Source organism: Rhinatrema bivittatum, chromosome 7 (genome assembly GCF_901001135.1).
Source record: "Rhinatrema bivittatum chromosome 7, aRhiBiv1.1, whole genome shotgun sequence".
Classification (NCBI taxonomy): Eukaryota; Metazoa; Chordata; class Amphibia; order Gymnophiona; family Rhinatrematidae; genus Rhinatrema; species Rhinatrema bivittatum.
Genome location: NC_042621.1, coordinates 55,089,249 through 55,115,633, shown reverse-complemented (window position 1 = coordinate 55,115,633; position 26,385 = coordinate 55,089,249). Strand labels below are relative to the sequence as shown.

At 44.1% G+C, this 26,385-nt stretch overlaps 1 protein-coding gene across 3 annotated transcripts; it reads left to right on the top strand.

Annotated features, from left to right (window-relative positions):
* Nucleotides 1-8: 8 nt before the first annotated feature.
* Nucleotides 9-26,385, top strand: NUDT19 (nudix hydrolase 19). Of its 3 annotated transcripts, none has more exons than XM_029608414.1 (5): nucleotides 9-210; nucleotides 8,249-8,404; nucleotides 10,603-11,475; nucleotides 13,149-13,356; nucleotides 25,720-26,385. In XM_029608414.1, exons 3-5 carry the CDS (start codon nucleotides 10,741-10,743, stop codon nucleotides 25,941-25,943), a joined length of 1,167 nt encoding a protein of 388 aa, XP_029464274.1. In that variant the 5' UTR covers nucleotides 9-210; nucleotides 8,249-8,404; nucleotides 10,603-10,740; the 3' UTR covers nucleotides 25,944-26,385. The 3 variants fall into 3 exon arrangements, with proteins under 3 accessions (XP_029464274.1, XP_029464273.1, XP_029464272.1); XM_029608413.1 differs by lacking the exon at nucleotides 8,249-8,404 and adding an exon at nucleotides 7,249-7,345; XM_029608412.1 differs by lacking the exon at nucleotides 8,249-8,404.

Genomic DNA, 26,385 nt, shown 5'->3' with positions numbered 1-26,385 from the left:
CGGATCATGGGGGTTGTAGTATTGTCTAGTTTCACCTAACATGGCTGCCCGCTGTTGGGTAATGTATTAGCTATGAAATCCGAGTAATACTGTGTTTTTAGACGCGAGGATGCGTGTTGATGGCTCTTTTTTAAAAATCAGGCTGTGTTAATGATGACCAGCAAATCGGATCCCGAAATTCGCGGGAGGAACAGAGAGCGCACGTGAGAGGTAAACGGCATTGGGACGGGGGGAGGCCGATGACTGCTGGTCAGGACATTTAGTAACAGCCGTAGCAGGGCTGTCATGCGTGCCAACTTTTGAAAGCTTTCGGGCGAGAGAAGTCTCATGCGATATCATTACAGATGCTGACTTGTAATCTCCCCTTTGAAATATTCAGGAGTTGGAGAACCTTTATGAGGAAAGAGGGTTTCAAGGGCAAAGGGAGAGAGGTGGCCACTGCGGGGCTTTTAGTTCATTAACTTCGCTTGTTTTTTTTTTTTTCTGGCTCTTTATTTACTCGGGCACGAAAAATTAAGTCTAACAAATCACTGAACAATTTATTATCCAGGTTACAGGTGAATACCAAACTGAAAATAAGTGGCACCACTTTAAGCAGGAGTAAAGGGACACATCACGAAGAGCCACGACGGGTAGGAATTGCAAATCCGGTTGGATTTACTTACTCAGGTTCCCCTGGAATGAGAGAATACATTTCTCTAGTGCTCCAGCAGCAACACCGAGATACCGAAAGTCCAACTGAGGATGGCTTTTCCAAAAGAAAGCTATAAGTAGCCAGTTTTGCACCCGGGCAAGCCGTCCATAGTGCATCCTTCTCCCTCGCCAGTGCTAAATCCCCAGCCAACCTTCTCCCATCAATGCTCATCCCCCAGAATCGCTGCTTTCCTTCTACCCCCTGCCCCTCTCTCCTGGTGGTCCTCATTTCCTCCTCATGTGATCCCTCCACTGGTCCTCTACCCCATCCTCTCCTCAGTACCTCAGTGATCCTTGAGGCTTAGAACCCCCAACCCAAGGGAACCCCTTTTTCTCTATCTCTAGACCCCTCCCCCTAGTGTTCATCTCCAGGGTGTCCCCTTTTCTCTCTACCCTGCTCCACTTTCCCTCCAGTCCTCCAAATATAATCTGCTTCCCTTAGTGGACCTCGAGCCCATTCCCCTTGACCCTCCTCCTTCTCCTTTGCAGCAGAGAGGAAGTAGCCTCCCTTACTCCCCCTGAGGCACCAATTCTATGCTCCCCGGCCAGCAGAAGACAGAAGCAGCAACAGCTGCTGAAGCTTTCATTTGTTCTTGCAGGCTGTGGCCAGAACCAGCCTGCTCTCTTCCTTCTCTGTGAGTAAGGGGATGGGAAAGGCAGAATCAACCTCTGTCACCCTGAGGACAGTAGCTGAAATGGAAGATCTTTTAAAAAGTACATTCCCACGACATATGTCTCAGACAACCATGGCAACTGAATCCTCTCCAACACAATGGGATAGAGCCACCCAACTTAGAAAATAAAAGGAGGAAATCTGTGATAATGATGAAGGGTGGTATTAACCCTGTTTGTTGGGTTGTTTTTTGGGATTTTTTTTTTTTTTTTACCCCAACCGTTTCCTCCTGTTCCTTTGGGCCTGCAGCTCAATTGGAACCTGTTCCGGAGATCCTGTTGCCATGAGCCCGTCATCTGCAACAACCTGGAAGGATTTCCCCCCCTCTATTTTATAATCCTCCGCCACAAATACCTAGGCTGGTGATTGCGGCGAAAGTCCAGGGCCCGGAGCTTATGCACCAGGGCTTCCTCAAGAACCCTGCAATCTTGGGGGCCTGAATCCGATCGCTTGAGCAATGACTATGACTGACTCCCTCCTTTCCCTCCCCCTCCAGGGGCTGAGTGCTGCCTCAGCAGGATCCCCGGCCAGCCTGGGGATCGCACCAGGGACCTCCTGCGAGAACTGCTGGCCCGGCCCAACATTGTTCTTTTTAGAATAAAAATTGGGGCTTTAATTGACCTAAACAGTGAGTGTGCTTTCTTTTTTCAGGTTTCATGGAACATTTATTTTGAAATGCCACAGATGGAGGTTCTTTACCATTCTAATTATGCGTTTGTGTTCAGTAAATATATATTTTTTTTATTTGACCTGACGTTTTCCTCCTGTGCCTTTGTACTTCCAGCACAGTAGGAAGCAGGGCTCAGATCTGGCATCAGGAGCCTTTATTTGCAATGACTTGGAGATGACATTTTCCCCTATTTTTATGCCCCCACCCTACCTAAACTGATCATTGCAGTAGTCCAGAGCTGGGGGCCAGACACCGTGGCTCCTTCTGGAACTCTGCGATTGGTTGACCCCCTCCCCCCCTCCCGAATCCAGACAGCAAGTGTCACTCTTAAGCAACCAGCGTGAATTTCTCTGCCTCCATGGCTGACGCGACTCTGAGATCCTTCCGCGTGGCAGTGCACGGCGCTTGCCACTTGAGCCGCCCAGCTGGCCCAATAATTCTTCTTTTTAATTTTCTGATTTCCTCTACATAAAGCAAAGCATGGGGACATTTAAGTAAATATCACAAGTTACACAATCTATGTTGCTTCCCGCTAGCAGGATGGTGAAAACGATCAACGCGATCGTGTTACTACTACTTTTGGAACAATTGTGACCCACTTAAACTCGCCATCGTGAAGCCTCTACTAAAGAAACCCACCCTCGACCACAATGACCCTGCAAACTACAGGCCCATTTCCAATCTTCCCTTCATATCCAAAATCATGGAGAAAGTGGTTAACACCCAACTCACAGATTTCCTAGAAGAAAACAATATCCTACACCCCACCCAATTTGGTTTTCGTAAGGACCGAAGCACCGAAAAACTCCTCGCAATAACGGATACCATCCTTAAAGGCATGGACCACGGCCAATCATATATACTTGCCCTTCTCGATATCTCAGCCGCCTTCGATACCGTAAATCATCAAATCCTAATATCACGCTTAGCAGAGATAGGCATCTCAAACACAGCCTTATCCTGGTTCTCCTCATACCTTGACCACCGTAAATACTTAGTCAAGCTTGATAATTTTGAATCCGCACACATTCCCCTCACACAAGGGGTACCCCAAGGCTCCTCTCTATCTTCCACCCTCTTCAATATTTACCTACTCCCTCTCTGCCACCTGCTCTCTAAACTAGGTCTAAAATTCTTCTTGTACGCAGATGACGTACAAATACTTATTCCAATTCAAAAGTCCATCAACGAAACCCTTCAATACTGGGAAATATGCCTGACATCCATCAACTCTCTCCTCTCCAATCTCCACCTAGCACTTAACACCTCGAAAACTGAAATCCTCATCTTAGCAAACCAACCTCTCAACTTAATCCACCAAAAGATTCTCAACTCCTCACAAGCCCACACACTACCGTCCAGTGTCAGAGATTTAGGAGTCACCCTAGACAATCAACTCAGCTTCAAAGCCCACATTAAATCATTTTTAAAAGGGGGCTTCTACAAACTACAAATCCTCAAAAAACTGAAGCCCCTTCTCCACGCCCATGACTTCCGCACAGTTATGCAAACCACCATACTAACCAAACTCGACTACTGCAATTCCCTTCTCTTAGGCCTCCCTTCCTCTACCATTAAACCCCTTCAAATCCTTCAAAATTCCATGGCAAGAATCTTAACAAACACCAGAAAAACTGACCACATCACTCCCATACTCCAAGATCTCCATTGGCTCCCCATCACTTTCCGTTCCCAATATAAAACACTTACCATCCTCCACAACACATTATACAACAACAATTCACCCTGGCTTGAAGACATGCCACAATTCCGCCAAGCTAATCGCCCCACTAGAAACTCCCTTGCTGGCACTCTCCAAACCCCCTCACTCAAAATTGGGCACCTTACCGCTACTAGAGATAGAGCCTTCTCCATTGCGGGCCCTACCCTCTGGAATTCCCTACCTGTCAAGCTCCGCTTAGAACCGTCCCTGAGCCATTTCAAAAAAGGAATCAAGACATGGCTCTTTAAACAAGCATACCCCAACTCCACCCAATCCTAACCATTGTCCTCCTTGAACCACATGTTTCCCAATCTAGACTATTTACTTTCCCCTGACTGCATCTTACCATCCCAGAACCCCCCCCGCTCCCTCCCTTTTTCCCCATCTCTCCACCCCCTCCTACCATCCTTACACCCCCCCTGCTCCCTCCCCTAGTGCCCCCTAGTGCCCCCAGCCTCCCCCTACCTCGCCCCCCACCCCACTAACAATCTCTCCCTGAAAATACTCTCACCCCATTTACCCGGTTCCCTCTACCCCCTCCTCTCCTTACCCCTCACCCCCTTTCCCTCTCTCCCTACCCCCCCCACCAGATTCCAATCGTACTCACGTGCACTTGCCCCTGTATTACTGTAAATAAGTTTCATATGCTAAGTGTATCAAGTGCTGTGTCTTACTGTAAATAAGTTTCATACGCTAAGTGTATCAAGTGCACATGCCAATTAACTTTGTATATTAATTCATTTTGCATCTCTAATCCTAACCGAATGCAAATAGTTGTAACGCTGCCTGTATATTAGTTCATTTTGCATATCCAATCCTAACCGAATGCAAATAGTTGTAACGCTGCCTGTTGACTCTCCTCTCCTGTACTTTGGTATATCATCCAGTTAACCCCCTCCCCTGTTCAATGTAATTTCCTTTCCTTCTCAGTTATTTGTAAACCGACATGATGTGTCCTACGAATGCCGGTATAAAAAAGTTTTTAAATAAATAAATAAAATAAATATCATTTCTTCTTCCCTTGTTTATCAAAAAGCGCATCCCTTACTGTTCCCCAAGTGATCTTCTGTAATCACTTTGCCTCTTAAACACATCCCCCTTCTGTATGAGAAAATCGGCATCTGGGAAGTTTCATTTAACCAAGTTTTGTCCGACTGAAAAATTTGCCAGTATCTGAAAAAAACATATATGTATAGTTTTTGGCCTGGCAGTTTCCTCCTCTTCCTCCCCCTTATGGTCTCCAGCTCATTCATAATGGGCTGGGATCCAGTACAATGAGCCTTCCTTCGCAGCTACCTGGGGATTTTCTTTTCTCCTCTTTCATACCTGCTCTCAGTTCGCTTAGCCCAGTCATTGCAGCAACCTTCTCTGGACGGGTGCCATGCACCAGGAGTCCTTCTGGAGCCTTGCAGATACGGGTCCTATATCTGGCCACTAGGAGCTGCCGTTGTGGGAGTACTGGGATTCGGCGTATGGCAGCAGCGGTCAAAAAAAAGCGAATAGGAAAGGAACGGAAAATGTCATAATGCCTCTGTATCGATCCCTGGTGCGACTTCACCTTGTGTGCGGTTCTGCGCGCCCCTTCTGAAAAAAGATAAAGCAGAGCAGGCAAAGGTGCATAGAAGAGAGGCAGTCGTAAAGGGGGTGAAACAGCTACCCTATGAAGAAACACTAAACAGGTTAGGGCTGTTCAGCCTGGAGAAGGGAGACGGCTGAGAGGAGATAAGACAGAGGTCTATAGAATCATGAGGAATGGGTAAATTGGGTATGGCTGGCTACACTTTCTAATAGTATTAGGACTAGGGACACTCCATGACGCTAACAGGTTACGCATTTAGAACAAATGTGAGAATGTATTTTTTTCACTCGGCGTACAGTTAAACCGTGGACTTTGTTGCCAGAAGATGTGGTGAAAACGATTAATGGTAGCTGGGTTTGAAAAGGGTTTAGACAAGTTTCGGGTGGGAAAGTGCATAAACCTCCCAATTAGCCATGTAGGCTTGGGAAAGCTGCTGCTTATCCCTGGTTGTTGTGAGCAGGAAGGATTGGGCCGATTCTTTGGGGATCCTACCCAGGTTCTTGTGACTGGGGTTGGCCGCAGTCAGAGACAGGATGCTGGGCTCGACGGACCTTTGGTCTGACCCAGTATGGCATTTCTTAAATGCTTATGTTCCCCTCCGCCCCCCCCCCCCCCCCCCCCCACCAGGGGCTGTGAAGGACGCCTTTGCAGCATCCCCATCTTGCCCGGGGAGTGGAAGACTTGAGGCAGAACTAGAACCCAAATCCCATGCATGGCAGTGCGGAGGATCGCTATGGAATCACAGAGCCGGCCCAAAGTAGACTCTTTAATCATATTAGCCGCGCTGGAAAATGTAGATAGGCTTCCCTTGGTAACTTTCTGCATAAGCTTTTTCCTGCCTTTTTCTGCCCCTCTTATACTTGTAGCAAAACAGTTTCTCAATAAATCAATGTTGTCACTTCACTTAAATCTTCCTCTCTCGTTTGTTGGTCGTGGAAAGGGTTTTGCACGTAGTCGACATGCAGCTGGTTTGTGAGGCTTATCGGCCTTGAAAGCGGAGCATTGAAAAAGAAAAGGAAAAAAAAAGGAGCAATCTGCGATTAAGGACTTTAACGTTGCCGCGTGTGCTTGAGAATTTCTCTCCAGTTTACACAGATGTTGCCATTACGCGCCGTTTCCTTCCTCTTGTTGCATCCTCCTCTGATTACGTGATGGGACCTGAAGATGTCTGTGCGCTCGATTGTCCTGTTTTTTTTATCAGTGTGAGTGAACTGTTTTCGATATTGCCGGGTTGGCATGGAGAATGGAGGCACGAGGGAGGTGTGACTGATCGTGTGAGAGAGAGAACGATGAAGCGAAGGTGTGACCGGTGGGGAAATGTAAGTTGAGATTATAAGAGAGGAAGGGGGGTGGGGGTGCAGTTTGGAGATGGACATTACAGTCATCATGGTAGGCCAAAGGCGTTTTTTAAAAAGACCATCGCAGTGACCGAGTGGAGAATAGCCACCCACGTGGGGGGGCACCCATGGCAACTCCAAAACCGTCCCCTTTTCCTTAAACCAGTTAATGGAGCAGGCAAAGCGCCCCTAACTCATAGCACAGCTGATCTCTCGGATAGAAAGGAGGAAATCCATTTTAAAACCTGTCCACCCATACCCAACTCCCGACAGCATTCCAATCAAATTTCACAGTCTCCTGATAAAAATGCACTTGATATATCCAATAAAATTAAAAAACAAAACAAAACCTGAATCTCCTCTATCCCTGAATCATAAAATAGCATCATTCACTGCTTCAAGTACAGTCTCTGTGCTATAATCCTTCCTAAAACCAGACTGGCACTCGTTCAGGCCACCTCCCTCCTCCAAAATATTGAGTCAACTTTAAACAGACAACTTTTTCAATGATTTTGGCCAACAAAGATCTATAACCAACACAACTATCCTTATTCAATGTGTGCTTTTTCAAAGAGGTGAAATTGCTTCAATTCAGCTGGCAAGCTGCCCTCACTCAATGACAGATTCACCATCCTCAGCAACTCCCAACCCACCCCCAACAAATCATCTGGTAAGTATTTTAACAAAAAAGAAGAGCGAAGATAGAGTTAACACGTTGCCACTTTGCATGAGGGTAACATCCTATGCCACTCTCACCCCCAGTGAATAAAAATCAACCCTACCCTCTCTCCCCCTGTATTAACCACCTGTTCCAGCACAGGCCCGGAGTCCTTCACTAACATGGATACATGCAAATCCCATGTAAGGAAGATATTAGCTGTGCAGGGAGGTGCGTTAAAGGTCAGACTGCTTGGTGCCCACACTTTTTTTTTTTAACTCTGGAAATTGAATTCCCGGGTCTATGTTGGCGGCTGTGCCCAGTGTGGTAGTGTCTAGCTGCTTCTCTGCATGCCAGCTTGATTTTCGTTGCACCTTTTCAAGTTGCTTCTGTACCATTTGCGAGTAAATGTAAGAATTAGAGCAGCAGCTGCAGAACGAAGAAGAGAGATTGAGAGCGAGATGGTCGGGCTGCCCTGGCTTGAGCTATGTGCAGAAGGGCATTTCGCCCAAGGACGACACTGCTGGGGTTACTGGAGACAGATATGATCCAGAGGTATACACCGAGCTTCATGGCAATTCTGCCTAGAGATGTGTATCATTTTATATATTGGTTCGTACTTCGTTTTTCCCACGTTTCGGGGTTTTGGGTTTATTTCGTATTTCACATTTTCAGTTAGCATGCACTCACTATAGTTAGTGAGCGTTAACTCGAAATTCCAATTTGTCCCAAATTTCGGCAAATTATTGTTCATTTTGGGGCGCTCCCGAAACAGGACAAATTAGACAATTTCTTGAAATGATCTAATTCGTCTAAAATGAATGCACATCTCTAATTCTGTCTCTCTATGAAGCAATTAGAAATACTATTGATCCTCTGATTGTGGATATGCCATACCAGCTTTTTTTTTTTCAGGCTTCTCTGTGCCTTGCATTTTCTTGCCAACGGCTCATCTCGTACAGTGGCTGTAGGAGGTGGAATGGACCAGTCATTATTTTAAAGGCATTTCTGTCGGGAAATATGAGCCCTAATGAAATGCTCAGGAAAGAATCCCCAGCAGTGGACACGGTGGTAGGAGATGAAGTATTGCTTTTTATGAAATAGCTGGCAGCCTGAGCATAGTGGGTGAGATTGTTTGCCGCCATGTTGCTCTCACTCCCACCCCCTCGACATCCCATTCATAGGAAGCATTTAAGTAAAATCAAAGTGTAAGCTCTCTGGGGTGTGCACCTCTAGTTTACAGGTTTTCTTGCTTTTCCTGAAACCCAAGACTATCAGCATGACGAGCCTTGAGACTGTCATGAAAACTCTGGCCTACGCCAGCTTCTCTGCGGATATCTGATGCTGGCTGGTCATTTTAAATTGAATCATCTTTTTTTTTTTTTCTGAGCCAAGACTGATTAAATGCTTAATTCAGCTACTGGGGGTGGGTACCATCGCTGGTGGCTTTAGGATTGTTGGGGGCCAGGGGCAAGAATGAAAGTGCAGACCCTATAGGGCAGGCACCTGCAGCTGAACTGTGGGCATAATCTTGTAAGCAAGGCCATTATGGCAAGTAAAATCGAAGCGTAAGCTCTATTGGTTGGGTACCTATAGCTGATCACACTTTCCAACCAATAACAGTATAGCAGTCTGAGGTGCCAGACTTGCTTACGCCTGTTTTTACCGCCCTTTTCTACATTATTCATGTTTTTAGGCCAGAGTTTCACATGTACTCACATTTTTAGCACACTTTTCCATTTAGCACACCTTTTTTTCACTCGCGGTCTATTTATTTATTTATTTTATTTAATATCTTTTATATACCGACGAACGTTGGGAACATCTCGTCGGTTTACAGGGAACAGAACTTAGCAACAGGCTTTACAATTGTCATATGATTATAATAGGAACAGAAAAGATAACATTAATAACAAAACAATAACTAATAACTAATGAGTATTTGCATACTCATTAGTTACTGCACTGTGCTGATGGTGGTTTGTTTTTTTTGTTTTTTTTACTGAGTGAGTATAAGAAAATCCAGGATAAAAATTAGTGTGGGTTTTAACTCCGGTTTTATTGCATTGGCCTGAGGAAACGGCGATAAGCAAGCTGACAGGAAGTGGTGGCCGACCTCTCGCAGCTCGTCCTGTAGTTTTTCAGCTGTTTTACTTTTGATTACAGAAGGGTTGGTTTAGTTTATGTTCTGTATCTGTTTTGTGAATTGAAATTTTTTTACCGTTAAGGTTTTTAGTTGTCTTATTGGTATTAGCTTTTACTGTGAGGATAGTCTGCATTGTTTTTATTAATGTAATAAGGTTTCTTTACTAATCTTATTTGGTCTTGATATTTTTTGTTTTTCTTTCATTGATAACAGAAAACATTAACAAAATCTACTGTTATTGTATCTGTGATCTCTTTTTTTTTTTTAGTTACTTATAAATATGTTATAAACTGCTTTTGACCTATAATTGGAAAGGCATTTGATAAATTAAAAAAAAAAAGAATAAAAGAATAAAGCCAATAAAATCCCTGGCAGGAAAAGCAGCACTGATGCTTTAACAATGGCCTGGGCAAGAAAACATTTTAGCCAATGTTTAAAAATAGGGGGGCAGGCGGTTTGCTATACCAGTTTTATTTGTTGTATTATCTGATAGTGTAAGGCAAGAGAGGCTTTGGAGCTGGATTGTTTTCCCCATAAGCCACAGGAAAATGTTAAAGGCTGCAGACTTGTACTACTCTTAAGCGGCAGTAAATATATTTTATGTTAGAGCTGCTGGAGACAAATCCAAATGCGTATGCATCTGAGAGAGCGCAGTTTGCTGTTAGAGGGGAAAAAAACAAAATTGAGCACCTATGGTAACTTCTTTCTTTTTGGTCCACGCCAAATACATTTTTTTTCATGCAGAATACAATCTGAGTAAGCTCCTTTTTTTTTTTGTGCTATCAGTTGCTATTTGGCAAAACCTATTTCTCCCCATTTAATATTCAGATGGCACAATTATTTTGGGTGAATTGAGCATACAGTGATTTTCTTTTCATGAAATGTATCCTATCTGATGATGAAACATTGTTTTTTTTATAGAGATCCTAGAAGATTTTTGCTGCTGTTTTTGTCTAACGGATAAACTGCCTTAGCTATAAATTAATATAATGCACATTTAATTGTTATGAAAGGTTGATTTTTAAAATGTGTATTGTGGGTGGAAACGAGGCGACATGTAGGGAATTGCTGTCCAGCATAAGCACAGTCATTTTGCTTTTTTTTTTTATATGCACTTCCACAGAGCTCTGCTGACTCTTTGTGGTGATGGAGAGTCCTACAAAGTGAAGAAAAAAAAAATCCCCAAGCAACAGGGATGCGGCGGGCAGAAAAGTATCGGAGAAGCAGAACCGGCCTGTAAAAAGGAAGAGAGAGATCCAAGATGAACGTGACATTAACGCACTGGAGAGAAGCCGCCTCGCTGATTGTGGCAGCAGCACTCAGAGGTGCGCAAGCGGTGTTGAAGCACAGCCACGGGTCCGGTTTGGAGGTGCAGACCCGGCTGCCCCAAAACACTTTTGATTACAGAACTCTTTTGCTTCAGCGCAGCCCTATGAGCAGCTTCTTGCCCAATGCCCACGTCTTTCCAGGCGGCCTCGTGGACGCAGCAGATTTTTCCAATAGGTGGCTGAACGTGTTTAAATCGCATGCCCAGAAGCCGAACTTTGGTCTTCCGTTGGTCAAGCAGGATCTGAGCACCAGGTGCCCAATATTTTTAACCGACAGGACCAAGTTTGGGTCGTTGGTTCCCGGGGAGGTGGCCTTCCGCATCTGCGCCATCAGGGAAACCTTTGAAGAGTCGGGGATTTTGCTGGTTGTTCCGGAGAGCTGTGACACGAATTCCAGTCAACCCCTCACGAAGGTGGCGGATTACGATCACGAGGAGCTCGCCAGATGGAGGCTGAAGGTTCAGAGCGACCCTGCGCATTTTCTTCAGATGTGTACAGAGCTGGGATGCATGCCCAACATCTGGGCACTGCACGAATGGGGAAACTGGCTGACTCCTGCTATTTCTCAAAATGAGAAGAAAAGACGCTACGACACTGCTTTTTTCATTTGCTGCTTAGAAGAGAAGCCACACACCATAGATGATCAGAAAGAGATTACTTCTTTTAAGGTAATTTAGAGCACTATAAAAACAGACATGTCCTCATAGTCCTAACAGATATTCATCACAGTAATTTATAAACATGTCCTCTACAGGTGAAGGGCTGCCAACTAGCTCCAGATTTTCAGGACAGGTTGATCCGGTCCTGGTCTTACCCCCACTGCATGCAGGGACTTGTAGTCTTGCTTTTCTTTAGCAAACGCAATAAGGAAGTCAGAACTGCAAGTCCCTGCAGGCAAAAGGGTAAAAGTAGGACTGGATCAACCTGTCCTGAAATTCTGGAGCCAGTTGGCAGTCCTAGATTGGCGACCCTCTGCTGGCTCTGCAGTGCATGCGATGGTGCATACAAATTCATTAGTTAAAGGAATTAGAAATTCCATCACTGTAGGAAAGGCAGGAAGTCCCTTATTTGGAGGAATACTATTACTGCGTTCAGTTGTGACGAGGTAGATTCCTCACATTATGAGGAACAGCCTAGAGAAGGGGAGAAAGTAGGCAGCCAGACACAGAGGGCAAGAATGAAACAGCGCTGTGCTATACAGTACAAAGAGGAGCTTTGCATGAAATTTGTGCCAGCCTGTATTTAAAATGCCTCCTGTGTATATAGAATGATTCCTATGCCCCCGGGTGGGGGCATGGGACAGGCGGTTATCTGTGGAGGAACAGTGTGAGAAATTACCGCAAGTGCCAGGCTCTGTGCTTGTTCCTGACCAGCTGGCAGCGAGGCAAGGAGGGTCATTTGCATCGTCTGCGTGGACAGCGGTCAGGGCAGCTCATACAAGTCTTGATCATAGTAGTGTCCTTTTTTCACATTAGTTGAGCAGAAAATTTAAAGGAAGAACTCTGGAACATACCATGTGGCAACTGCAGTGGAGCATTTTAACAAATGGATGTTTTGGTCAGCGGTTAGACGCTAAGACCTTAACCCGTGTACATCACAGAGCTCTGCTCTCTTGCTTATACCCGATTCTCCGTGCGCCCAGTTTTCACTTTGCTGTGGAACTGCCGTCGTCCTTCACCTGATTGACACATTAGATATAACATACGTTGAATCAGCACAGTGGCAGTGCTGTGTGTGGCTGGGCTACAGAAGGAGGGGGGTTCGATTCCCAAGTTGGCTTGTGTTCCTCGGGCTGCTCAGAGGATGGGGATTCCGTGGAGGGAGCATTCCCCGCCCCTAGGAGAGAGGGGAGTGTCAGCTATTGCCCAAAAGGTGGCCCCCTACTAGCCAGACTCGGGGTGCATTTGTTTCAGGATCGAAGAGCTGTAGTCTCTGGCTGAGGACTGGACGAGCCGAGAGTTATATAATGGCGGGGAAGGGGTAGACATTGATTCCGATTGAGCTGGAAGAGCAGAAGGAAAACCACCAGGCCAAAAAAGAATGAAGATAGGATAAAAATAGAAAGTATTATGTTTATTGGGCACTTGCCAGTTAAATCCTTTTCTTTTTACAAAAGCCACAAAGCAGATTAGCTTGCGATGTGTGTAGCCCGACACTCACTGAGGTCAGAATGCTCCAGGAACCTCAGCACATCCATGCAAAAGATCCAGCTCGGATAATGAGACACCTTTCAGTAGGATTTGGAAGGGTGGGGGTGGGGCTACAAGGAATTGTACTTGGAAAGCTAAAGAAAATCTTACGGTGATCGATTAATTTCAGCTGTTTTCTTCCCCTCCTCCAGTGGTTGACTCCCCCTGAAGCAATTGAGTTGTGGAGGGCTCAGAAGATACGGCTTGCACCGCCTCAGTTCTACGAGTTAAGCAGGATGTGCCACTTTTCTTCCCTGAGCGAGCTGCACAGGTTTAACATTGACCGAGCTTCGGAAGGGTGTGAACGCTGGCTGCCTGTCATCCTGATCGCGTCCGATGGTTTTATGCAGCTCTTACCAGGTACAGGGAAAAAAAAAACCCCCATCTTTACCATGCGGGTTGGCGTGAAACAAACGAGAACAAGGTTTGCCATTTCACGGAAAATAAAAAGTGTTTCCTTCAAAAACAAAACAGAAAATTCAGTCTGTTCTGCCACTGTGCAACCTGTATATAAAATATGACTGTTGTATTCTTCAGTAATGATAGTACTAGCAGACCCCCGCAAAACATTTGCTGAGGAAGGAGGATTTGTTCAGGGCTCCTCCCACCATCCCTGTCCGACCCCCTGCACTTGCTCCCTCAGCCTGACCATGCCGGTGTTCCGCGTCCCCTGTCCTGCTACTGCCCCTGTCTCCCACAGCTGACCCAGACAATAGTCCCATTGAGCCGCCCTGGGTCGTTGCTCCATCTGGTGGCTCGTGCGACCTGCTGTTATAGGCCGACGTCGCCTATTCTCCTGAGTCCTCTGGCCATGCCTGACCCTCCTTCCAGCTTGTGCGGCCACCAGAGCCATGCAGGTGTGAACTTCATCAGCGTACGCATGCACCCCCTGCTGGTCATCAAGAGACAGACCCCACTGCCTAAGCGTATTATTTGTATGTATTATAATATCTATATTGATGATTGATTTGATTTCCCAAAACAATATAATTACATGTAGCCTTTTGGCTGGCTGACCAGAGGGCTATGTTGTAGTACTCCTCCCTGGGTGCAAAATAGGCTGTATTTCTCTATCTCATTATTATTTATAAAATGGCATTAGGGTACACATTGCTGTACATATAGAGAGAATATAGAACACATAAGATTTTCAACATAATTAATAGACAAACGGGCACAGAATGATCATATCCCAAATGACACTATTATTTAAGAGATGCACCATATCAAGGAGAAACTAAGCATGTTTCTGCATAGATTTTGGGGAGCATTCATTTTTTTTCCTATGGTGATGATCCAACCTCCTGCTAGTTCTTTTCAGGGCCTTGCTTGTCCCCAGATGCTCCTGGCACTAGGAGGGGCTAACATGGCAGTCAGCATTCAAGAGAGAGAACGAGACCATTAAATTCCGGAGAAAATAGTTAACTCTCACAGAAAGCCTTTCATCCCAACCAGGTTATGACCATTGACTAGCCAGGATTAAATGGTGCTTTAAATAACAATAACTGTTGAAAAGGTTTTGCCTACAACCACCAGATAATATTTGTAGTACCTAAAGTGGAAGCTTATAAACTTAATGAGAAATTACTACTTACCTGATAATTTCCTTTTCATTAGGACTGTCAGATGAATCCAGGACAAGTGGGTTGTGCGCCTCTACCAACAGATGGAGGGGGGGGTGTGTGTGTGTATGTATGTATGTATATATGTATATATATATATAATATATATATATATATATATATATCTAACTAGATAAATGAAGCTTGACCGACGTGCCCGCAAATGCGCAGTAGAGAGCAGCTCTACTGCGCATGTGCGGGCGAGCACGTCAGTCTTAGGCAGCGTCAAAAAAAACCAAAAAACATGGCGGCAGCGGTGGTAGCAGCGGCAGCGGGCGGTAGCGGCGGCGGTAGCGGGCGGCAGCGGCGGCGGTAGCGGCAGCGGTGGTGGGCGGCGGCGGTAGCGGCAGCGGGCGGCGGTAGCGGGCGGCAGCGGAGGCGGTAGCGGCGGGCGGCAGTGGCGGCGGTGGCGAGCGGCGGTGGCGGGTGGCGGGCGGCGGCGGTAGCGGCAGCGGCCAGTAGCGAGGGAGGGAGGAGAGAGAGAGAGAGGGAGGGAGGGACGGACTAAGTGGGAGGGACGAAGAGAGAGAGTGGGAGGGAGTGACTGAGTGAGAGGGAGGGATTGAGTGAGGGGGAGGGACTGAGTGAGGGGGAGTGAGCGGGACTGAGGGAGAGTGAGTGGGACTGAGTGTGAGTGAGAGGGAGAGAGGGGGAGGGAGTGAGTGAGACTGAGTGGGAGGGAGGGACTGAGTGAGAGGAGAGGGAGGCTGGGGAGGAGTGGGTGAGTGGGTGGGAGGGAGGTAGGGGAGAGAGAATGAGGGGGAGGTGAGAGACAGAGGGATGTAGCCCGTTTTAACGGGCTTAACGGCTTGTATATATATAATATATATATATATAATATGTCACTGTTGAGGGAACCTCAAAAAATGTTTTTCTTTTATTTTTATTATATATAACAAAGTATTTTAACAATCTAAGAACACTTATCATTCCTTAAAAAGTACATAAAACAATTTTTTTTTTTACAAATTTTAAATATCCAGTTACTGTGGACTGATATTCAGAAAATCACAAACTCTTCTGTTCACAGCATTAAGGAAACATAACGTTGCAAATGGATTTCCTCTCCACAATCTTTCATCCACCAGCTATCAACTGGTGCACAAATTGTCCAAGTTTACAAGATAACAGAGTCTCTTGATGCAAGGAGTTTTCAAACTTTAAAGTAGCGAAGTCTTCTACAAATATCTTCTACCTCAACGGTGTCATTAGGTAGATCTTCTACCCCAACGTATAGGCCTAGATGTTTCATCGCAAAAGCGGCTTCATCAGGGGGAGCATAACCACTTAAACAGCACCTATCAAAAAAACATTAAAGTCAATCTCTCACATTCACCCAAAACATTATAAACCACCCCATGTTTGAAAAACAGAATAGTACATACTCACAACCTACCCGCACATTCATCCATAAATTTAGGATTGCATACATTTCTGAAAAACAAACTTTCCATACATAGATTCATTACAAATATAACCTCTTTGGAATGTAATCATCAAACTCTTTACATAAACAGTAAAAAAAAAATATAAAAGTCATTTATCCGTGCAGATCTTACCCAACACCTTCATTTTCTCTCTGAAAATGGAGGCGGAACGCCGCTGTTGAACTCTAGAATTTAAATACCCCCCACACCATCCGGGTTTTTCACTCACTCAGAGAACAAGCAAGAATCAATTTCCTTAAAGGGGAGGATATTAAAAAAAAAAAAAAGCCTCCCACTCAGTAGCCATATTTAGACCTTGAGGCTGGCATGTATGCCTATTATATCTACATTCCTGTTCCCTGCGACTCAGCGCTAAAGAGATATCACCCCCACGGGGAAGCTTTATCTGCTGAATTACAAAAAAACGCACATCATCTATTGTAAAAAATAATTGTTTTATGTACTTTTTAAGGAATAATAAGTGTTCTTAGATTGTTTGAATACTTTTTGTTATCTTTTATTTTTATTATACATAACAAATATTTTTTGGGGTTCCTGCAGTAGTGACATTATATGTGTATTGGGTAGGGACTGGTTGTTAAAAGATTTTTTTTCTATTTTGGATTTGTGTTTACACACACACACACACACACACACACACACACACACACACACACACTCCAAAGGAATGGAGGAAGAGCACTTATGTAGATGATATGGTAACAATTAAAAGCAAATCTTTTATTTTACTTGTTTCAAACAATATTAATAAAGAACACCTTGATAATGTTAATTACAGCACATCGAACAACCATGCATTATGTCCCTATATGCATGCATAGGTTTGACAATCAGATATAGATGTCTCCCTGCCTATATCCAGCTTTTGTACATATACTAAATCACTGTTATAGCATATGATGATCATTCACATCCCAAAATATTATGGCATTACACTGAATTATATGGATGAGCTCAAAACATACATGTAAACATTACAAATGTTTATATATCAAAAGACAATACAATTTGTTGTAAATACTAGGGATGTGCATTCATCTAGGACGAATTAGGCAATTTCACCTTAGGCATCCAACCCTTACGCGTCTCATGCCTAGGCGTCCCTAGGATAAACATAGAAATGACGCCAGTAAAGGAACAAATGGTCCATCCAGTCTGCCCAGCAAGCTTATGGTAGTATTTACTGCGCCATACAAGTCACCTTTATAATTATCAGTTTCTCAGATTGTCAAAGTCAGGGCCCTTGCTGGTTGCTGTTGAGTCCAATGCCCCTTTACCTCTTTCAATTGAAGCAGAGAGCAATGATGGAGTTGCATCAAGAATATGAAGGCTTATTGGTTAAGGGAAGTAACCGCCATACCAGCAAGTTACCCCCATGCACTCTTTTCTTCATTCCTATCCAGTAGCCTTAAGGGATCTACAGTGCTTATCCCATGCCCTTTTGAAATCTTTCACTGTTTTTGTCTTCACCACCTCCTCCGTAAGGGCATTCCAGGCATCCACCACCCTCTCCATGAAGAAATATTTCCTGACATTGATTTGATTGAGTCGTCCTCCCTGGAGTTTCATTTCGTGACCCCTAGTTCTACTGATTTCTTTCCAATGGAAAAGGTTTTTCATTGATTGTACATCATTAAAACCTTTCTGGTATCTGAAGGTCTGTATTATATGTTCCCTGCACCTACTCTCCTCCAGGGTATACATATTTAGGATCTTCAACCTCTCCTCATAAGTCATTTGATGTAGATCACCTACCATTTTGGTCACCCTTCTCTGGACTGCCTTCATCCGGTCTCTGTCCCTTTTGAGATAGAGCCTCCAGAACTGAACACAGTACACCAGGTGAGGCCTCACCAATGACCTGTACAAGGGAATTATCACCTCCTTTTTCTTACAGGTTATTCCTCTCTCATTGCAGCCCAATATTCTTCTGGCTTTTGCTGTTGCTTTGACACATTGCTTCGCCATCTTCAGATTGCTTTGTTGCAGATCTTATATCATCCACAAATAGACAAACTTTACCTTCTATCCCTTCCTCAATGTCGCTCACAAAGATATTGAACAGAACTGGTCCCAACACCAATGCTTGTTGCACTCTACTTATCACCAATTTCTCTTCAGAGCAGCTTCCATTTACCATCACACGCTGTCTTCTATGTGTCAAGCAGTTTGTAATCCATGCCACCACCTTGGTGCTTACTCCCAAGCTTCTCATTTTATTCATGAGTCTTTTATGTGGGACTGTATCAAAAGGTTTGCTAAATATTTCCTGTATAACTTAAGCTCATACTGTATAAGACGGATTACTGTTTATTTCATAGTAAAAAGGATATCTATGGATACATTTTACATATTTCTTTATATAATTATTACTATGTGGAACTTTGCAGATGTTGTTCTCTGTTGCACTAGCTTAAATCATTTAATGCTGTATGAAAATAGATATCCATATTGTATCTTGACAGGTTATGTCATAATATATAAAAGCTTAATAAAATATAAATTAAAAAAAAAAAGTTTTACTAAAATCCAAGTAAATCACATCGAGTGCTCTTCCCTGATCCAATTCTCTAGTCACCCAATCAAAAAAATCAATCAGATTCATCTGACAGGACCTTCTCCGGGTGAATCCATGTTGTCTCAGATTGAGCAAACCACCAGATTGTAGATAGCTCACTATCCTTTCCTTCAGCAGAGTCTCCATTAATTTTCCGACCTCCGAGGTGAGGCTAACTGGCCTGTAGTTTTCAATCTCCTCTCTGCTCCCATTCTTTTGAAGCGGGACCACCACCACTCTTCTCCAATCACTCGGCACCGCTCCCGTTTACAGGGATCTATTGAACAGGTCACGCAGCAGACCCGCCGGTACATCTCTGAGCTCCCTCAGTATTCTGGGATGAAACTCATCAGGCCCCATGGCTTTGTCCACTTTCAGTTTTCCTAGCTCTTACCATACATTCTCTTCCGTAAACGGAGTTTAGTCTACTACATCCACAGTCTTGTCTACCAGCAACAGTCCTTCTCCAGGGTTTTCTTTAGTGAACACCGAACTAAATTATTTGTTTAATATTTCTGCCATTTCTTTGTCTCTCTCCACATATTGATCCTTGTCACCTTTCAATTTCACTATACCTTTTTGGACCTTTCTCTTCTCTCTGATGCATTTGAAAAATGTTTTGTCGCCTTGCTTTACCTCTTTGGCAATCCTTTCTTCTGCCTTTTTGCTTTCTTGATTACTTTTTTTTGTCTCCTTCAGTTTTTGTCTCCCTCAGTTCTTCTTTTTGGGATCCTTTATATTTCTTGAATGCTGCTTTTTTTGCTATTTTGTTATGTTAGCCACCTCCTTTGAGAACCAGATCGGTTTCTTATTTCTCTTACTTTTGTTTACTTTTCTAACATATAGATTTGTTGGTTTTATAATTGCTACTTTTAGTTTGGTCCACCTCTCCCATTTTCTCCCAGTCTTCTAGTTGTACTCCAAGTATTTCCCCATTTTGACAAAGTCCATATTTTTGAAATGTGAAACTCGGGTCTTCGTGTGACTTCTCCGTATCCTGTTTGCGATGTCAAACCATACCATTTAATGATCACTGGTGCTGAGGTGGGCATCCATCTGGACAGTAGATATTATCCCTGTTAGTGAGCTCAAGGTTGAGTAGAACTCTCTCCCTTGTGGGTTCCATTTTCATTTGTTTGAAAAGAGCCCCTTTCAGGGCATCCACTATCTCTCTACTTCTGGTGGATTCTGCAGAAGGGATTTGCCAGTCTGCATCCTGCAGATTAAAGTCACCAACAATCAATACTTCTTTCCCACCTTTTGGATGTCTTTGAGATCTCTGTCTAGTTCTTCCATTTGAGTTGGAGGCCTGTAAACCACACCAATAAAAATGGATGCACCATCTCTTTTTTTTTTTTTTTTTTTTTTAGAATGGCCCATAATGCTTCTTCTCTACCCCACCTTCCGTAGCTTGGATATTGTTTTTGACATAAAGAGCTTCTCCTCCCCCTTTTCTGTCCTTCCTTAACAAGTTATAGCCTGTATGGTCATATCCCAATCATTAGAATCCGTGAACCATGTCTCTGTAACAGCAACAATGTCCAAGTCTGCCTCCTCCATTAGGGCCTGCAGGTCTGGGATTTTATTGCCCAAACAATGAGCACTCGTCATAGCTTTCCAATTTTTCTCCCTTGATTTATTGCATTTCCTAGGCACCTTTTCTGCTTTTTCAGCTGATTGATTTATTTTCTCCTCCCACTTCCTGTATTGCTCAGGGGTGACATGTCCACTTCATTGGCCATCTCTTGCTACCCCCATTCTTTAGTTTAAGTGTCTGATAATATATGATCTGAATTTCTCACTTAGCATTCTCCTTCCTGCTACAGACAAATGTAGGTCATCCTTACCATGTAGCCTTTTACTGCTCCATACACAACCCCAGCCTCCAGTGTATCCAAAACAATTTTCTGTATTCCAGGTTTTGAGCCAGGAATTGAAATGATCTGTATGGCATAGTTTCTCATTTCCCTTTCCATGAACAGCTAATACTTCCGAAAAGGCAGTAGTCTTTGCAGTGTGTCTTATCATCTTGCATAGATTTTGGAAATCTTTTTGTACTTCATGGATACCATTTCTTTTGGGTTATTGGTCCCCAGATGAATGCTAACACTGATATCAAAGTTCCTACTTTCATCTTCAATGACTTGGACTATCTGGTTTGTATTTCTGCTAGCTGAGGTTCTTGGAATGCATTTAACTCTTGTGTCACCATCAAAAAGTACTCTCAAATTGGTTCCTCTGATGACTGAATCTCCCAGCAGAAGCAGCTTTCTTTTATGACATTTGGTTCTGTTGCAGGGCTTCTAGGAGCATTGGGTGACTTCACTTTTAGAAATCCCTTCAAAATCTATTGCTGAGGTTTCTTTGTTCTCCAATGCAGAGAAAGCATTACGTAGGAGTAGCAGTGGGGAGAGTAGGTGACTCTTCATCACAGGCCTTATTCTGCCAGAACTCACTTATCCAATTGTTCCTGGGTTTTTGAATTCTGGATGTCTGACATCTCTTTGGGAGTGGGGGTTGATGCACAGAATGCTGTAAAATTGGGAAGAGTGGGTGTCTGTCTGTCACATGTCTTGAGCCCACTGTAAACCATTTTTTCTTGGGTTTCTGAAACCTCAGTGGGAGATGGGTGAGAGGTACTGAGTGGCTCAAGGAAGAAGAGTGTAGTTGAAATCTAGACAATTCCTCCCTTAGATGAAGCAGCTCCATTTTAATTGCAGACAACTGAAGGCAAAAGGGACAACCTTTGATTCTCCAAATGATAGGCCTTGGGACATAAGCATCACAATTGTTGCATTGAATGAAAGACATTTTGTTTAATTTATCACTTATTCCTTAAATCATATAAATAAGGTAAGGTAAAATGTAGGCTCTAGCAAGGATTTTTATTAGGTTTTTGAAGTAAAGACTAAAAGTATTAGTGTTAGCTGGAAAAGATTCATAGGTCAAATTTGAAAAACAATTTTACAAGCAATGTGACAGTTTATTATTATACGAGCTGTAAGGAACTACTGTGTAATGGAGGAAGAAGTAATTGAAGCTAATTAACTAGGAGTGCAGGAAGACTATATAAGAAAAGTAAACTCAGAGGTGGGTGGGTAGGGAGGGAACTAAACAGTTGAGATTACTAATAATTAGAACATTTTAGACTTTTCACCATGGCAGAAGCTGCACTCGGGTAAGATGCTCACTGCTCAGCAGGACTGAGGTATAATCTGCTCAGTGATCAGCCAGGTAGGACTTGTGCCTGAAGAAACAGGTTCAAACTAGATTTCTGGCTACCTCCAGCTGTGCAGTAGTTTCAAAATAGTTTCAAAGCACCTCCAAATCTCTAGCAGAAGCTAGTACTTTCAATTCCCCACTTAAATAAACAGACTTGGAAATTAGAATAATAACTAGCAAATATAATTCCACCTAGAATGTATGTGTAAGAATTCCAGCAACCTCAAAACAAAAGAAACAGTAAAAAACAGAGTTTTTATCTTCTTCCCCACTTTAGCTTTCAGCCATTCAGCAGGCAGTTAGTATCAGAGCTGAATTCTACTATCTCTATTCAGAACTCAACGATGCAGCCACACACATGAACAGATTCGGCATACAGAGAAAAGCAACATATCCTAGGAAAATAGAAAAGACAATCTTTTTAAACTTTCAGAAGCTGCATTTAGGTAAGATGCTCACTGGTCAGCAGGACTGAGGTATAATCTGTTCAATGATCAGCCAGGTAGGACATGTGCCTGGAGATACTGCTATGTGCCTGCAAAAAACTTGAGCCCACAGCAAAGCTCAAGGTGCACACACAAGTAAGCACACAGCCACTTAAGGCGCTGCTTAACTTGGACGCACAGACTACTAGGCCCGCCCAAGTGTCCAAAAACTGGACACACAACTTGGACACATAGCTAGACGCACACACCGAACCAACAATCCTGTAGAGGGCAATCTAAAGAAAGCGTGCAAAATGCAATTGAGGCCTACCATGCGTCGCGCAGCAAAAAAAACTAAGAGCGGAGCCTAGCCTATAGAGGCTGCTCAACCCGCTAGACTGACCATGGAGCAGGACCAACGTTGGAAAGATGCGCTGAGCACGGAGACCGGGGATAGGAGGAAGGCCCTACACAAAAAACACCTCCTTCTCGATCTCTGTTATATATATTTTTTAAACTTACCTGAGCTCAGCCTTACCTGGCTGAGTACAAAGACTGTCTCTGGCTGCGTGGGGGGTAGGAAGAGAGGGCATGTGCCATCATTGCCTCGCTCGGCGTCCTGCACCTGCTGCCTTTCAGCTACTTAAACAGCAAAGTCCACGCTGGCTGAAAAACCTGCCACCTCTGAGGGACCACGGACATTATCTCAGGAATTCTCAACTGGGGGAGGGACCATTTGGTATCACCGCAGGAGAGTGAGTCGAAATAATTTTCCTTATTTCTTCTTCTCAAATTGAAGCAATCCCCAATGGGGAGATGCACATCCACCATCTGCTGGAGACAGAGAATTCTGGCAGGCTGATGTCACTGCAGGGGTTTATATACTGTGATGTCAGTTTGCTCTATCTGCTCGTAGAGGTGCATAACCCATTTGTTCTGGATTCATCTGAGTGGATGCTAAGAAATATTAAATTATTTTTGTATAATGTAGCAAAACTTTACAAGTCCATAGCTGGGTCAAGCATTAGGCATACTTGGTGTCCTCTGCCGGGTCATCACAATGAATGAGCAAGAATGACACCGCCCTGGGTGCCAAAGCAGGAAAGGGGATGCCATGCCACTATTTTGAACTGATCTAGAAGCACTGAAACACAAAATGGAAGGGATATGCAGGGAGCAGCACTTGCCTGGGACACTGGTTTTGTCCAGCAACTGCCCTGTTCTTCTAACCTCACTTCCCTTCTATGCCATTGCTTTTATTACATTCCAGTTTAAGGCACTGACAATAGTTTAAAATTCTTTGGTAGCAATCCAAAATCTTGTTTCGTACAAAACTTGGATTTTCAAACTGAAGAATGGAAAAACATCAAGGTGTGTTTAACTACTCAGGAGCCAGGATTTCAGCTGTGGCCAAACAGGAATCAAGATTTGCAGAAAACCATCCAGCATTTACAAACAGGCTGATGCAGTTAAAAACTGCGGGAGAGCCGGTGCTCTGAGGCGAGCACCCGCTCTCCCGACGTGCGCCCAGACCACTCTCCTGGGTGCGCAATTGAGTATTTAAATGAGGGCCCGCGGTAAAAGGAGGTGCTAGGGACACTAGCGCATCCCTAGCGCCTCCTTTTTGACAGAAGCGCCGGCTGTCAGTGGGTTTGACGGCCGATGCTCAATTTTACTGGCGTCTGTTCTCTAAGCTGTTGACAGCCACGGGTTCAGAAAACGGACGCCGCCTAAATTGAGCGTCCGTCTTCCGGGCCGCGGGCAGATTAAAAATTTTTTTTAATTTTGGGGCCTCCGACTTAATATTGCTATGATATTAAGTTGGAGGCTGTACAGAAAAGCAGCTTTTTTCTGCTTTTCTGTACACTTCCCCGGTGCCGCTGAAATTAACTTCTGCCTTTGGGTAGGCGTTACTTTCTGTATCGCGCGGGAATAACTAATAGGCCCATCAACATGATTTGCATGTTGCGGGCGCTATTAGTTTCGGGGGGGTTGGCAGCGCGTTTTTGACGCGCTATTACCCCTTACTGAATAAGGGGTAAAAATAGCGCGTCAAAGACACGCAGCCAAACCAAGGCTAAAGGTGCGCTCGGCCGAGCGCACCATACTGAATCGGCCCGAAAGTTCATTCATTCACATTTACTTGGGAGAGTCTGTATGCTAATCACTGGCTGCTGGTTGGCAGCTTTGAATTTCATGTTAATTATGTGTAACCTATCAGTTCAGTAATGAAAAGTACAAAATGTTCAGGACAAGCCCCCATTAGCCTATAAAATGCCAAGCTTTCTTGATGTCAGATGGCTTTGTCTGCTTTTGCTATCCTTTGAATGATATCTAAAGTTTGAAACTGCTGGAAAACTGATGTTTAATTGGAACGATAAGGAGAATGTAAAGCTAAGAACATAAGACCATGCCATACTGGGTCAGACCAAGGGTCCATCAAGCCCAGCATCTTGTTTCCAACAGTGGCCAATCCAGGCCATAAGAACCTGGCAAGTATTAGAGTGCAAAAAATCCAAAGTAAATACCTCAAAATAAGTATTCAGTATCAGCTATAGCAGATGTACAGTGAAGAAAGTGGATTCTTCTGAGGAGATTGATATTATTTACTAGCGTACTCTCTTGGGATCTGACAGGTTCTTGCAAATGACCTGGCCTGGCCACTGTCGGAAACAGAGTGTGACCCAGCTTGGCACTTTTATGATGTTCGCTGCTTTTTTTTTTTTTTTTTAATATCCAGAATGATCTCATGAATCAAACCAAAACTCAGAGAAAGGGGGAGGAAAGTTCATTTGATTCCGGCCGATACAGAACGGTGCGCTCGGCCGAGTGCACCGTTTAGCCCCCGTTTGGCCACGCGTTTTAGACGCGCTATCATTACCCCTACCAAGCTGCACATTTTACTCTCAGAAATTAACACCAGGAAAATGTACAGAAAAGCAGAAAAAAAACTGCTTTTCTGTACACCCTCCGACTTAATATCATAGCGATATTAAATCGGAGGCAGTAAAAAAAAAAAAAAAATCTGCCCGCCAGTTGGCGGGTTCGAAAACAGGATGCTCAATTTTGCCGGCGTCCGTTTTCCGAACCCTTGGCTGTCAGCAGGTTCGACAACCTACGCCAGTAGAATTAAGCGTCTGTTGTTGGACTCGCTGACAGGCGCCACTTCCGCTAAGGAAGCGCTAGGGACGTGCTGTTGTCCCTAGCGCCTCCTTATTAGCGCGACACCTAATTTAAATAGAGAATCGCGCGCCCAGGAGAAGTGCCTTGGCGCGCGTCGTACAGCGGGCGCTCAACTCGGAGCGCCGGCTCTCCCACATGTTTTACTGCCTGATTGTGAGACATCCTTCACCACCTGATCTTTATAGGCTGAAGGGCATTGTATTATTAAATGGAGCCCTTTTGGCACAAGTATTTACCAGACTTAACACTACTATGTTGTTTTCCAGGTGACGAGCTGTATCCCGAAGAACCGGACTGGACAGGAGAGATGCCAATCCTGTCAGTAGATAAAAAGAGAGAAGATCTTAGGAAGAAAGATAGCAAGCTTCACAGAATAGAGCATCAAGATCACCAGGTCATTGTGTATATGAACATTGTGCCAAATTATAAGCACATTTCTCCTCTTATTACGGACCCGAAAGATGAAGCACATTGCAACAGTCGGCTCTAATTCTCTTATTTATGTTTACATCTCTTTAGGTTCTAGCTTCTGCAATTGAAATTCAGATATCCTTCCATGTGTCCTTTGGAAGTAGAGGGTTTCATATATTTTCTAGTTAAATGGCTGATTTCCAGCCGAGGAGGAAATGCTGAGTACATGCACAGTGTGGTGTCGGGGCTTACAGAGATTATGCAGGGGATTTTCAGAGCACATGCACTCATGCAGACCTCAGCAGGAGATAGTCAAGGTGCAAATGTACCGTGGCCACGTTGTATGAAACAGTCCATCACTGTTTATTAACAGAGTATTGTCTCTTCAAATGAACCAAAATATTCCAATGATACAGTTTTTGGCTGAAAACCATCAACATGCACATTGTAAAAACACCTAATATCAGAAACCCAACTTCTTAAATGTTTTAACATAAGCTTGAATTAAATTGTGAAGATTG